Source organism: Antrostomus carolinensis, unplaced genomic scaffold, assembly GCF_000700745.2.
Source record: "Antrostomus carolinensis isolate BGI_N321 unplaced genomic scaffold, ASM70074v2 scaffold24273, whole genome shotgun sequence".
In the NCBI taxonomy this organism is placed as follows: domain Eukaryota; kingdom Metazoa; phylum Chordata; class Aves; order Caprimulgiformes; family Caprimulgidae; genus Antrostomus; species Antrostomus carolinensis.
The window spans coordinates 9,535-24,447 of record NW_010306186.1 but is presented as its reverse complement, the minus strand read 5'-3'; the positions used below and the strand labels follow the sequence as shown (position 1 = coordinate 24,447).

Sequence of the window (14,913 nt, the reverse complement as noted above, 5' to 3'; positions counted from 1 at the left end):
AACCTGCACATCCTGGTGTGACCTTTTCTCTGAGCAGGCTGGAAATCCCAGTCTCTAGTCTTCATGTGTTTTTGCTTTTAAATTAAACAGTCCTAGCCTCTTGAGTCTCTCTTTAACATTGGCCAACCTCAAATCGCTACCTCTGATTACTTTCACTTGCATGCTCTGAGCTGTTTATATTCCTTCCCTGAGAAGAGGTGAAGACACTGGACTATACCAAGATCTGTTTTATACTGTCTTGGGGTCACGTTTATTATTGGTGTAAATATAGTTTTCTAGGTGCTGAACACATTCTGGCTGTAAATACAGATTTTTATGTCTGTGAGCTACTTGTAAGGGAGCTTCTGGTGAGTTAAGGTGGTTTTCATTGGGTAGAAAGAGAGATGGGAAGATGCAGATACTATTCCTGTGTCTATTTTTAAAATAGTAATAGGTTAAGAGAATCTTTCCTAGAGTCAGGATGAAGGTTTTCAATATCCACAGTTGAATCTTTTTTAGAATATAGTGGCATAGTGTATATTTAGTTAGTCTTGACAATTTGGAGACTTCTGGTGAGGAGAAATGATATAATGTTTAAATACTGTTCAACTCTGTGCATCTCAGTTTGTTGTGGTTGATTTTTTTCCTCCCAACTGTTTTATTCCTGTAATACATTCCTGCAAACAGAATGCAGGAAAGAAATTTCTGTCTTTGCTCACTTGAATTTGGCTTGGTAAGAATGCTTTGCATACTGCTCTTGTTGTATGCAGACAGTTGTTGCAGAGATGCTTTAGTTTTCATCGGACTTTAAGCAGTTGTAAAATGGTGTCCTTCATGGGACATTCCATCAGTAGTTCTCTTAAATAACGAAGGGGTCACAAGGGTAAAGTTTTAAGTTTAGTTCAAGTGCCTTAGCAGTCCATTAGCAAAGAGGTTTACCTTGGGATTCATTATTGGTTGAAGTGCTTGAACGCTGGAGATGCTAAATTACGTTAGTCTGTTTTGCCTTCAGAGTGATTTGTTGTGTACAAGTAGCACAGGCTAAGACTCAATTCAGTATGTATTTCAGATAGGTCAGGGGAGGTGAGCCTTACAGGTACCTTATTCTATTTCAGCTCTATTTCACCTTCTTGTTTTATTAGAAGAGGTAGTTGTAAATATCTCTCGGGACCTGTTGTAAAGCTGCATTGAGCTAGCTTTAGCATCTTTACGTATTACTATTTATTGTCTTGTAGTATTGGTATCTCAAAGGTTATCAAAGTACTGTTGTTAAAATATATGCAATATAAAGAGTACTATGAACACTGTGTCTGCTTACTATGAACATATCAGGCAAAATACTAAAGCTTCTAATTTTGAAAACTGAGAAAGCTCATTGTGCTGCCAGAATATTCTGAGAAAAGTAAAGTTATGGTGATTAAAGGCTTCACTGATCCGCTATTTCCATGTCCAAATCTCCACAGACTTGCCTTACCCCCTTTTATTTCTAGCTGCCTTAAAATATCTTTCAGGGGGACCTCAATTTCATATAACACTTCACATGCTTTTTTCAAGTGAGACCTTCAACTATTGTTCCTTATCACCCTCCTGCAGTTCACCCCAGTGTCCATTAGACACTGTGGGCAGTGTTTTCTCCTCTAACATAGCTGAGCGCCCTGAGTGTATTCGCCTTGCGTGCAGGGAATATTCTGTGTGGGAACGTGGTGGAATCCCATGCTTGTGGCTGTCAGAAGTGAGGTGTGCCCGCTGCAAGCTTTGTTTTGCCTGCACTTCCATCTGTTAGGTGTCTGACACAGACTACCTAGCCTTAGTTTCTGGAGGGATTGGCATATACTTTCCATTTGTAAAGCCGAGTTTTCTCAGGACCAGGGACTGGATGCTAGTGATGTGGTTCCACTGGCTGCAGTGGAGTTACCCAGGAGGAGCTCCAGTGTGGCCTGTGTGAAAGGCCTTACAGCAAAGCCTTTCAAGGCTTCAGTGCATGGGATGGAATGACATGTGTCGTGAATTACTAGACTGAAACAAAATACTGAAAAAGATGCTCTGCATGTAACATTCCTTTAGAAATTAGGGTTTCTGACTTTCCAGGAGTGAGAAATGGCAGTATCTGGGCTCACAAGAGTCCACAGAACTTGTCAGGGATTTAGTGGCAGGTTGTCTTTGTACTAGCTGCCTTTCTGCCCTTACAGGGGAAAAGAGGAAGCAGCTTACTTGCCAGCTATTATACACAGTGTCTGCTTGGAGCTGCCTTCCAGGGAATGTTAGGTGTTTTTTCTTGCAGCAGGCAATTAGTGGGTATGGTGTGGATACTACAGAGAGAGATCCCTGACCCAGAGCTGTAGGAGGGAAGGAAAGCACAAGTATTGTTGATGAGTTCTGCCATTGTATGTATCCATAGAAGGGAAATGTGAACTTGTCACCTTTGATGCAGGTGAAACTTCACAATGGTAGGTAACAGGTGTTTTCAGATCCTGCAAATAATGTGTGTGGTGTTTAAAGAACAAAATGCACAGTCATTTCTTCCAAAAGGCCGGTCTTGAAGTGACTGGGGGCTTTTTGGTGAATGGGGTCACTGATCCAGGTGCAAGAAGTCTTAGATAAATTAGTCTGGTTGTGCTGGTGGGATGTCTATTCCACAGAAGTATCAGGTCTGAGTTGTTTTACCTGTCAAGGGCTATACATTATTGCCTTAGTAATAACACTGGTCTATGGTGAATGGAGAACAGCCCCATATAAAAGGTTAATGCTTACTCTGTATTATCTGAAGTGCTGTTCTCCTCCTTTATTTCAGTTAAATTACTATTCCTCAGCAGTGGTTCAGTCTGCACTTGATACAGGACTCATTTAGTTATCTCTGCTTCCACTTCCTTACGTGGGAATCTGAGGGTAAAGTTGATTCTTTTTCTGTAATTGCTGCATAGTTTCTTTTAAAATGGTGCTTCTGAAGGAATTCCCTTTTCTCAGTAGCTTAAAAACAATTTTCTCTCTGGGATGAAATCTGTGAGACAGGAAGGTTGAAACTTTTTGTGTACTGCTGGATGGTGAGAAACTAACTAAATAATAGTGAATTCAAATTATCTTCACTACAAAGTGATTTTATTGGGTCATCAGAACTAGGCCATCTACCCAAAACCAAAGTTTTGTCTCTGACTTTTGCTTTTTGTCAGCTGATGCCAGTTGATTCCAGACTTCTGTTTCTCAATTACTATATATTCCTCTACAGTTCCACTATAAAGACTTACTCATTACTGCAGTGATAGTATTACCTAGCTTAGTATTGTTGACTTGAGGAACATTGTAACATTATGGGGAACATTGTAAGATTATAATGAAAAATAATATAATCAAATAATAAATTATATTGATAATAAATGGTACACTCCAAAAAATTCTTCAGGGACTTCACCAAAGATTTGTTTGTCCCATAAAGAGATGAATTTGCACAAGAAGTTCCTGGGATTCAAACTGCACGTGGACTCTAGGCAGTAGTATAAACCCTGCCTTTATATGGTCTGCAAACAGTAGAGAGACAAAGATCAAGTCTGATTCAAAGCAGGTGGTACTTCTCTGTTTTAAATAATATTTTCTCAGCCTGTTTTTAGTTGGATAAAATTATTTTGTGATTAATACAAAATTATTACTGTCTTTGAGTCAGCATTATTCTGTATGTTTCTAAAAAGGTACTTGATACTACTATAGTGTCTAATTTGAAGCCTTCAGATGGATCATTTGTTCTGTTTGTGGAATGGTGTGGGGGAATGTTCTTTTATAAAACTATGGCAGGAGAGCAGATATGATATCCCACAGGATTCATTTTTTTGTGGCATGTTTGTGAGAATTTCCATCCTCATGTATGTTATGAAAATCTAATGTTTGTATGATCAGTTTAAATCATGGCTACAGCCAAAGGCAGTTCCACTTTTCCTTCCCACATCCAGCAGCAAAAAAATGTGGTTAGCTGTACTTTGGATTCTGTGCAAACACAAGGAGAGTGAGGGTGAAAAGGCTCTGAGGATGGAAGGAAGTATACAAGGAAGAGTGGACCTGTCACTTCCAGCAGAAGTGTTGTCTTCTTCCCACTGGAAGAAATGTGGCTTAAATTAGTGCCTTAATACAGCAATGAGAACTCATGTAGATGTGGTGGCTTGCCCTTCTTTGTACCTGAGGAGGGGCGTTAACTTTGCCATACAAGTTGAGGTTGATGAGTCCTTTTGGTTGAATCTATTTTGCCATGTATCATTAGGAAATCAGAGTAGGTGGATACGATTTGAAAAGGTCAAGTGGCATTTTTGTACTGGACACACATTTTGAGTGAGGCTTGTTAAACCTTTCTAGTCAGCTATGCTTCGTTAGGCAGAATGCAAAATAAAAAGAAAATGTTTCAGGTCTCTGAAGGGCAGATATAAACTCCAGGACTCTTTGTCTTCTGGTTCTTTATCTTAATAAAGACACTGGCCTTTTACCCTGATTTAGGCTATACAGGCTATATCTTGTTTATTCATGTTTTGCTGTCTTTGTTCTTAACTGATTTTCATTATGAAGTACGTCTGAAAAAATGTATAACAGTTATTTTCTTTTCTGTCCTAGCATTGATATGTTAATGCCATCTGATAAAGAACAGGACCCAGATGTTATTCCTGAAGACAGCAGTCTGCTAACTCTTCGGTATGTCATTATAGTACCCTGACAGTATCTTTATATGGGGTTGGGTGGAAAACAGGCACAAAAGCATGGCTGGCCACTTGTTCCCGTTACAGGCAATGGTGTACCTTCTGAAACAGTGTCTAGAAATACTCCAAGGGCAGAAACACCAGCTCATGGTAGGGTAATTGGTATGAGCCTTCTGCTTGAATGTTACTTAGGAATTTTTTGTTAAGATATACAGAATATGCCATCTTTCTTATTGGAAGAACTTAGTATTTCTGGACCTAGGTACTTCAGAACCAGCACCTAAATTTGGTGTGTGCAAGGCACTTCTCATAATGCCATGTGGGAGGTTTCTCCACAGCCTTGTGGAATTCATTTCCTACCTCTGGTAATCCAGTCACATTGTAACAGCCAAAGTCTAAGTACTAAAATTGTAGCCAGATACCTCTTTATCTGAATTCTTTATAGTATTCTTTGATACTAGGGGTGCCATTTCAGAGGCTGAGCAATACATATTTAGTTTCTATCAGTTAGTAAACTTTGTACTCATACATGGCCAGTTCAGGCCTTTACGGTACTTGAATTTCAGTTTCCATAGTACTGATGTAAAGAAATCTGTTAAGGTTGTGATCAGCGTTAAGTCTGACTGTTACTGAAAACCTTCAGGAAGGTCTGAAGGGTAAATAGACTTGTTCTGGAAATTAAAAAGGATTTAGTGTTCATGCAGTGGTTAAATAAATATATTTACATGTTCATGCAGTGGTTAAATACATATATTTAAGTAGATATCTATGTATGATACTCTTTCTTCTGGAAATGGTACTGAAGTTTTTTAGAAAAGTATCTATGTCATGCGGTTGAGAATATTTGTGGGGTTTTTCTTTTTCTTTGCTTGAACATAAATTGAATTTCTCTGAAGCAGGAGAGATAGTTGAAAGTGTTCTTTCTAGGAAAGCCTCTTCAGACAACATTTTGTTATTTTTTTATTGGAAGTGTAAAACTAGTCACAAGCAACTAGTAATTTGCACAAAAGGGGAAAGACAAACACCAGCTGAAATCTACAAGCCAGTCTGTGTACTGCCAGGTTTTATGGGAGTCCAGAGACAAGAGTGTTGTAGCTTAGTCTGTTATATTAAGACAACCAGAAATCCTGCTCTTTGAAAGCTGCACTATAGTAGCTTGTGTCATTGAAAAATGCATAGAGATTCTGCATGGAAGTTGTTGAATGAAATTTTGTTCTGTGTCCCTGCCCCTCAGAATTAGAAAGAAGGCATTAGAGAGGAGAGAAGAAACAATTATTGTGGATCGGGCTTGCAGACAAGAAACTCTTGCTTATGAGATGGTAAGTTGCCTGTCATCTTATAAGATCTCAAGACAGTTCAGCACAGCCAAAATCCAACTTGTGGTTGCTTTTTTTCCCCCCTTACTATGAATCTTTGTACACTGTAAATGTTTGCAGATACAAGTTTGCAGGTAATGGTTATGATTGAAGACATTTTATAGAAAGATAGGATAGGAACTCTGCTCTTACAGTTGGTTAGTGCCAAATGTAAAGAGGAACTGCAGCTTATTATCACTGTATGACTGCTTTTGCTGCTGCTAAAAGAGCGAGTAAGGGATCAAGTGTACTGAGCATCATGTGAACCTACCATAGAGTTAGACAAAATGCGTAATGTTTTTGCTCCTGGAGTCCTGTGTTGGAATCTAAGCTTTAATGTGTACACGACTGCCAGTTAGTTTCTGTATGGCTGAAAGAGGAAGACAGTAGGAGCATAGTGGCAGTAAGTTCCTAGTTCTGAGTTTTGTAACCCAAGTTTTTCAGCCATTCTGAGCTGTCAGGAACCAGAAGTGCAGTGATCAGCCCCTCAAAAACCATCTTGGAATTCCTTTAACTGTCCTTAGTACCTCTTTTTTTTTTTTTTAAAAAAAAAAAAAAAGATTTCTTCACAACCATTAAATTCCTAAACAGGAAAACTTAAGTTCTTCAGTTTCGCAGTGCTGGAGTCCCATGGCCTGAACAAGCAAGCCATGAACTACTGTAAAAATTAGAGGTGGAGGTGTAGTGAGGAAGGAGCCTCACTTGTGACTGTTAAACATTTTTTGCCCTTGAGGTTCCCTGGTCTATCATGAGTCACCTTGTTTCAGCTGTCCAGAGGCCCAGGCACATGATGTAAACATTTTGCATCAGCTGATATTCTGGGCTTTTAGGCTAGGGCATATCTGAGAAAACATTTGCGGTAGAAATCTTCATAAAGGGTTTCAATGAGTGATGTCTCGTTTCTGTTTCTGAAGAATGAGCATGTGGTCAGTTCCTTTAGACAGGTTATGGTAACTGTTTTGTGTGTCAGAGCTAGTTATGACCGCGGTGTCCTAGAACAGAATGAGAGCAATAAGAAAGATGAGTTTGGAATGCATTGCAAGAAGAAGATGCAAGAAATAGAGCTCACATATCGCTGAACTGAAGTCTCATAGCAGTACATGCTCCTGTTACTAAAATCTGAAGAACACTTTGTGCTGATGGGGTGTGTTTGTGCAGTCAATATTCTCTCTTAATTTGTTGAAAAATGAGGAAATTGACTGCCACAGAGAAGTACCTTCCCTTATGCTCACTGCTGGGCTATATCTTAAACACAAAGTAGGATGGAAATGCTTTCACTTCTTTTCTAAGACATAGTAGTTATGTTAGGGGCAGTACTGGATTTTGGTTTTGGATTTTGGAGAAATGTGACCTCTGGCTATGTCAAACTTCCCTAACAAGAGGAAGTGTTGCACTAATTTTTATTTTCATATACTTCATGGCTAGTTTCTAGGTCAGTCTTTCTCAAGTTGAGGGTTGAGATCCCCCTTTGCATGTGAAAGCATTCAAAGAGCATTTCAAAGCATTAAATGATGGAAGGTGGTCGAAGCTGGGTTGGGTTCCGTGAGGACGGAGTAGCAGTGGGCTTTAATTCCTTTATGCAGGGCCTTTCAGTAGGCAAGGGGTAGCCAGCTTTGTTTCTGAAAGCTTTCCAGAGCTGAGGAATGAAGGAAAATGCTTGAAATCAGTAATGACAAAATTTTCTCACCTTTCCATCTTGGAAAGTAGGCTGTTATAAATTTAGAAGGCTACACGGTCAAAACCAAGTTACAGTTAGAACAGCATTGCTCAGACTTTTATCCAGGGGTTATGATATATAAGTGGTTGCCAGTACTTTAAAAATATATATATATCTGTATGTATATATATAGATATTTTTTTTTTCCAGGAGTCACATGCAATTGGAAAGAGACCAGCCAATCCAACAGATCTAGTTGAGGAGGGAGAGCTACTTTTAACTCTGAACATCTTCTATCCTGTCATATTTCAGAAGGTTGGTACTAAATTCTCTAGGTTGTATTCTGATGGGCACTAAGTTCTCTGGGTTGTATTCTGATGTCTCTTCCCTACTCAAGTAATACCTTGCTTTCCCAAGCAGTTAAAATCAGTGAGTCCACTGAGGGAGCATGGTTAACCCTTCAGCTGCGGTAACTTCTTCAGGATTTTTCAGAATCTGGCTCTCATTCTGTTAGTGGTTTACAGAAGGATTTTTTTATACTAACTCCTCAGCAGCTAATTGATTTCACAGAAAGCTCAAAATCTGAAACTAAATAAATGAAAAGTGAAGTACTCTTTCTGGATTAGGGATAAGTGTGCTCAAACTTTGTATCTTTCCTGCACTTTTTGGTGGGGAATGACTTTTGAGTTTCTGAATAAAAATAATAATGTCAGCCTGAGGAGAGTCTGAGGCAAGATACTGTTTAAAATCTTGTACAGAGAGGTAATGTGCTCTATACTGCCATTAACATCCTCATGCTGTCAATGAAAGAGCAGGACTGATGCTGACAAGTGATTTTTGTTGAAGCTTGTATGTATGGTGTTTTCTTTGTAGCATAAAGATCACAAACCCTATCAGACAGTCCTTGTACTGGGCAGCCAGAAGCTCACTGAGCTGAGAGACTGTATTTCCTGTGTCAGTGACCTCCAGATAGGTGGTGAGTTCAGCAGTCAGCCAGATCAAGCACCAGAGCACATCAGCAAGGTAAAGTCTTCTATGTGGAACCCTCTACATGTGTAGGAGCTTTGAAAACATACAGAAGAGTGGGAGGCAGAGTTTTGTTTCCTTGTTTTTAATTCAGTACCAAATGCAGCTGCATTGGTTCTGCCTGTGGGTTGCACTGCAAGAAAATACTTCCTGGTGGTGTTACCAAGTTGACCTGTTTTGTGCAATGTTAAGGAAAACATCATTAATGCTACCACTGGGATGTAGTAACACTAGAAGTGAGTTCTTGCATAGATGTGTCCCTGACTGACTTCCAGCTCTATTCTAGAACACTGGAGGTAACAGAAAGCTAAATGTAGACCACCCCACTCTGGGCTTACATGCTTTGGTGTTTGCAGCTGGGTGCTGATCAGTAGGAATGCAGATTATTCCTCTCTCCCACAATTGCCAGATGTTCTCTGAGGATGTGCAAAATGGGTCAATAAAGAAAAAGTATTCTAATTGAAAAGGTTGAAATTGTATCATTTTCATAATATATCACATATAATACGTATCACAGAACGGCTGAGGTTGGAAGAGACCTCTGGAGGTTGTCTGGTCCAACCCCCCCTGCTCAGGCAAGGCCAGTTGTCCAGGCCCATGTCCAAATGACTTTTAGATATCTCCAAGGATGGAGATTCCACAACCTCCCTGGGCAGTGGAAGTGCTTGGTCACCCTTCCAACAAAAAGTGTTTCCTGATGCTCAGAGGAAATGTCCTGTGTTTCAGTTGGTGCTCGTTGCCTTTTGTCCTGTCACTGGGAACCACTGAAAAGAGCCTGGCACGGTCCTCTTTGCACCCCCCGTAGAGGTATTTGTATATGTTAATAAGATCCCCTCCTGAACTTTTTCTTCTCCAGGCTGAACAGTTCCAGCTCTCTCAGCCTTTCCTCATAGGAGAGATGCTCCAGTCCCTTTATCTTCATGGGCCCTCTCTTGTACAGAGGAGCTCAGAACTGGACACAAGACTCCAGGTGCAGTCTCACTAGTGCTGAGTAGAGGGGAAAGGATCAACTCCCTCAGCCTGCTGGCAATGCTTTGTCTAATGCAGCACAGGATCTCATTTGCTTTCTTTGTTGCAAGGGCACATTGCTGGCTTATGGTCAACTTGGTGTCCACCAGGACCCCCCAGGTCCTTTTCTGCCAAGTTACTTTCCAACTCAGGGGCTCCCATCATATACTGGTGCATGGGGTTGTTCCTTCCCAGGTGCAGGACCTCGCACTTCTCCTTGTTGAACTTCATAAGGTTCCTGTCAGCCTGTTTCTCCAGCCTGTCAAGGTTCCTCTGGAGGGCAGCTCGATCAGCTGGTATATCGGCTGCTCCTCCCAGTTTCGTGTCATCTGCAAACTTGCTGAGGGGACACTCTGCTCCATCATCCAGATCACTAATGAAGATAATGAACAGGGCCCGACCCTGTACTGACCCCTGGGGCATTCTGCTAGTTACTGGCCTCCAACTAGAGTTTACACAGATTATCACCCTTGGGGCCCAGCTGTTCTGCCAATTAATAATATAGTCTAGTATCAATATAATATAAATCAAATAAAACATAATATACAATCTGAGAGAAACCAGAGGATGTTATATATTTGTATACATAATAGGGAAAAGATGGCACATTCTTGTTTAAGTAGACTGAAAGACATCCCAGACACTATTCTTTTAATTTATGTAAAGTAAATGGAAGAGTCTTTCTACCACTATTGAGGGAAGCACCAGCTGATTAGTTCTGAGACTCTGCTCCTGGGCATGCAGAGGAACCATGGGTGGCTGCTGGGCCTTAGCAGGGTTGAGCTTAGACTTCCTCACATCGATAATTTCCCCAAAGTAAGTGTATGCCACCATGCCTAGCCTCTCACCAGGACTGTTTTCCTCAAGCAGGATTGTGAATTTACAACTTACATTGAGATATAGGCTCAGTGTGTGGTAAGTCTTCACAATAAAATTTGCATGTTGCTTCAGCAGACAGTTAATCAGCCATCTGTGGGGTAGAATTTTCTTCCTTTCAGTCTAGCACGGAAGTAGCACCATGACGTGCCAGAACTATGTTAGCTTTTCCAAATGGAGAAAATAACTTCTGACTAATTTAAGCATCTTAGAGTCTGATTTAAATCAGAATGGTGCTGAGACAGAGCTGCGTAAGTTAGCTGTTGATGCTAGCTTTCGCTTCACTTGGAGTGCAGTTTGAGTGCACAGACTGAGTGAAAGGATCAAGCTGCTGCTCTCATGGGTTAAGTAAACAAGTGTAGCTTGACAGAATGGGTAAGAGAGACTTTTTGTATTTTATTGGTGTGAATAGACCTAAGTTCTCTTTCGTTCCTGCTTTCCTGCTACTTTTGGATTTTGTGATTTTATTCTTTGCTTTTTTCCGTGGCGCAGTGATTAATGGGATAAAGTGTAACGAGTTTAATTGCCAGCTTCTGCACCTGGGACAGAGTAACACCAAGCACAAATATAAACTGGGGGAGGCGTGGCTGGAGAGCAGCCCTGTAGAAAGGGATCTGGGGTTGTTGGCTGACATTGAGCTCAATGTGAGCCAGCAGTGTGCCCTGGCAGCCCAGAGTGCAGCCTGCATCCTGGGGTGCAGCAAACACAGCATAACCAGCTGGCCAAAAGAGGTGATTATCCTACTGTATTTAGTGTTGGTGTGGCCTCACTTCGAGTACTGTGTGCTGTTCTGAGCCCCACAATTGAAGAAGGATGTGAAGGTCCTCAAATGCATCCAGAGAAGAGCAACAAAGCTTATGACAGGGCTGGAAGGAAGGACTTGTGAGGAGCGCCTGAGGACTCTGGATTTGTCTAGTTTGCAGAAAAAGAGGCTGAGGGGTGACCACGTTGCTCTCTACAGCTTCCTGAGGAGGTCAGGTGGAGAGGGTGGTGCTGATCCCTTCCCCCTGGGATCTGGTGATAGGACATAGGGAATAGTTCAAAGTTGCATCAGGAAAGGTTTAAACTGGACATGATGAAACATTTCTTTACCGAGAGGGAGGTCAAACACAGGAACAGGCTTCCTGGAGAGGCGGTCAGTGCCCCAAACCTGTCGGTGTTTAAGAGGCATTTGGACAGTGCCCTTAATAACACACTTTAACTTTTGGTTTGCCCTGAAGTGGTCAGGCTGTTGGACTAAATGATTGTTGTAGGTCCCCTTCAACTGAGATACTCCGTTCTATTCTATTACGTGCCTTTTTGTGTTTGGTTTTTTATAAACCAAGACTTTAGTCAAATCAGCATCAGGGGAATGTTTAAGAGAACTGGCCAACATCAAGGTATTTTGTTCCACAGATACAGATGCTTTTAATAATGATACTGGATCTTTTATGTAGTTACTACTACTGTTGAGATTCCATGGAGAAACAAAATAGGGCATACCTCCTTGAAAACTGAAGGATAATGCACAGGATGGGAGGAAGGAATGTCCGAGTCATACCTCTGGCCAGCATTAATCAGGAAAGATCTGATTCAAATTCCCAAGAAGTTTAGTGGCTCCCTTAGCCTTCTGTTCACTATGATAAACAGCTGTTTCCTGAAGTCTGGAACAGCTTTAAAGGAGTGGCTAAGTCAGAACTGCTGTGACCCACAAAATTGGTAAGGAGTTGCCAGAGCATAGCAGTACTTACACTTTGTGGTTGGAGAGCCAGGAAGGGTGACAATAACAGAACTGAAACAAATTGCCTGAGTATGAAACACATTCCTACCGCTGTGCCTTCATGCAGGTCATCTCCAGTCACGAGTCTTTCTGGCCCCAGTGTCTGCATTTCCTGTCTGCATAACCTTAGAGTTAATAGTTCCAAGAGACCTTCAAGCACAAATAAACATTCATTCTCTGTTAATAAAGACACGTAAGACTGGCCTGAGGATCAGAGTGCCTAGTTGTCCACAGTTTTTCTGTTTGATCCTAATCTAGTCTGCTTATGCCTCTGTACGCAGCCTGTAAAATAATTAATGTTCACTTCTTGTCTTCCACTCTTTCTCTGCCTTTTCTTTTCCACTGTAAGCTCTTGCAGGTCATAGGCTGCCTCCCAACAGCCATGTAAAAAGTTCTTCGGGATTCCGTGACTTAATGTGCAGTGAGCAACTCCCAAGTTAGAGAATTTGAGTGAGCTGGTCACGATGTTAATCACAGAAAGGAACCAAACTCCTTGAAGTTACATTTCCCAGTCAGGATCTGCCTCACCTGCCTGCACATGCATCTGTTGATAAATAAATATTAACAGATGCCTGCTGAGAGCTGGCACACAGTGTAATCAGAACTTGGGACCATTTCACTCTGATAAAACTATGTGTTGATGCATTTTGGAGAAATGCTTTGTCAAAATGCTCTTAAGGCCTGTGAATGAAGGATTCCTTGCAGTTTTCTGTGTACTTGAAGAAAATTCTGGATTTAAATAGGCTTTGTGCAATACCTGAATGCCAGTGTATAATTGCAGATAGTTTCCTCTGCTGAAAGGTCGTGAAACGCTGCTTGTCTTCAAAGTGCAATTGAAAATATGGAAAAAATTGCTGTAACTTAGAGGTCAGCTGTGTGTGTATACAGTGTATCTTAGCATCCCTTGCATGTGGTGTAGCTGTGCACAGTTGCATATACAGCATATGCAGAATGGCTCCCTGAGCAGCAATCAGTACAGAAGTGTTCCACTCTGAAGTGGTTCTAGAGGGTTTAGTCTATGTCCTTCAGCCTCTCCTCACTTCCACTAATGAATGCTGTGCAAGGTAGCTGACCCATTTTCCCCAGCCTAGGACAGACTTGTGTGTTAGCTGTATTCCTATTGCAACAAAGGTGATGGGTTTGAGGGGTTTTGTGCTCTTATTTTTATTCAGCAAAATGCAATAAAGTACTTGTAAAATATGATTCCCAGCTTGCTGTGGGTTTTTGATCTGAGGCATCTCCTTGCTTCAAGGGCCACTGCAGAAGGCTGTCTTCTGCTCCTTGTAACTATTTCTTAAGCCCTGTACATGTGTTATGATCAGTTTGATAATATACACTCTGCTGTCTGGTCTCAGTCTTTAAGGAGTTGTAGCACAAACAAAATCAACACCCTCGTATATGCCAGAAAGAACTTGGAAGAGCACAATTTAAAGGTAAAGAAATTATATGGATAAAAAAGCACAACCTTTCCTGGTCATCTTCTCTCTGCTCAAGTTACTTGTTTATATAAAGGCTGTTTTGACAGCAACAACAGAAGATGGAATTAAGGGAAGCAGATGTATGATTACTCCTTTCTTAGATGTTAAATGACATTTTTATCTAACTAAAAAAAAAAACTTAGTATGTTTTTTCCCCTCTTAATTTTGGCTGTATATATGTATTGTGTAAATTTATTCCATTTCTTTCTCCTATTTTATGGCTAATTTTAAGTTGCAAAACCACACGCAGTATTTCCTGTAGAATCACAGAGTATCTTGTGTTGGAAGGGACTCATAAGGATCATCAGGTCCTACTCCCTGCTCCTTACAGGACTACCTGAAACTAAACCATGTGACTAAGAGCATTGCCCAGATACTCCTTGATCTCTGTCAGGCTTGGTGCTGTGACCACTTCCCTGGGAAGCCTGTTCTTGTGACCGACCACCCTCTCAGTAAAGAACCTTTTCCTAATGTCCAATCTGAACTTCCCCTGACGCAGCTTCATTCCATCTCCTTGTGTCGTATCACTGGCCACCAGAAAGAAGAAATCAGCAGCTCCGCTGTCCTCTGTGAGGAAGCTGGAAACTGTGAAAAGGTCATCCCTCAGCCTTCTCTTCTCCAAGCTGAACAGACCAAGTGACCTCAGCCACTCCTCCTATGTCTTGCCCTCAAGGCCTTTCAGCATCTTGGTCTTCCTCCTCTGGACACACTTTGATAGTTTTATGTCCTTCTTATACTGAGGTGCCCAGACTGCACACAGTGCTGGAGGTGGGGGCCCACCGGTGCGGGGTAGAGTGGGACAGTCTCCCCCCCGTGACTGGCCACTGATGCTGTGCTTGATGCACCCCAGGACATGGTTGGCCCTTTTGGCTGCCAGGGCACACTGTTGACTCATATTCAACTTGCCATCAACTCAGACCCCCAGATCTCTTTCTGTGGGGCTGCTCCCCGGCCTCTCATCCCCCAGTTTGTAAAAATACAATATGTCTTGAAGATAAACAGAGTGATACTTGATTGTGCAATTTCAACAGAATGTTTCCCTGTTCTTATTTATTTTCTTACTTCTCAAGGAGATTCTTGCAGCTGGAGTCTGTTTTTTTAATGG

The 14,913-nt window shown here is 41.4% G+C and overlaps 1 protein-coding gene across 1 annotated transcript in view; it reads left to right on the top strand.

The window, feature by feature from the left end:
* Positions 1 to 4,570: 4,570 nt before the first annotated feature.
* SNAPC3 (small nuclear RNA activating complex polypeptide 3) overlaps positions 4,571 to 14,913 on the top strand; it is a 16,578-nt gene continuing 6,235 nt past the window's right edge. The window contains exons 1-4 of the mRNA XM_010165049.1: positions 4,571 to 4,644; positions 5,884 to 5,968; positions 7,872 to 7,976; positions 8,535 to 8,684. Of these exons, the coding sequence (XP_010163351.1) occupies positions 4,574 to 4,644; positions 5,884 to 5,968; positions 7,872 to 7,976; positions 8,535 to 8,684 (411 nt within the window). The 5' untranslated portion in view covers positions 4,571 to 4,573. The remainder of the gene's footprint in view (positions 4,645 to 5,883; positions 5,969 to 7,871; positions 7,977 to 8,534; positions 8,685 to 14,913) is intronic.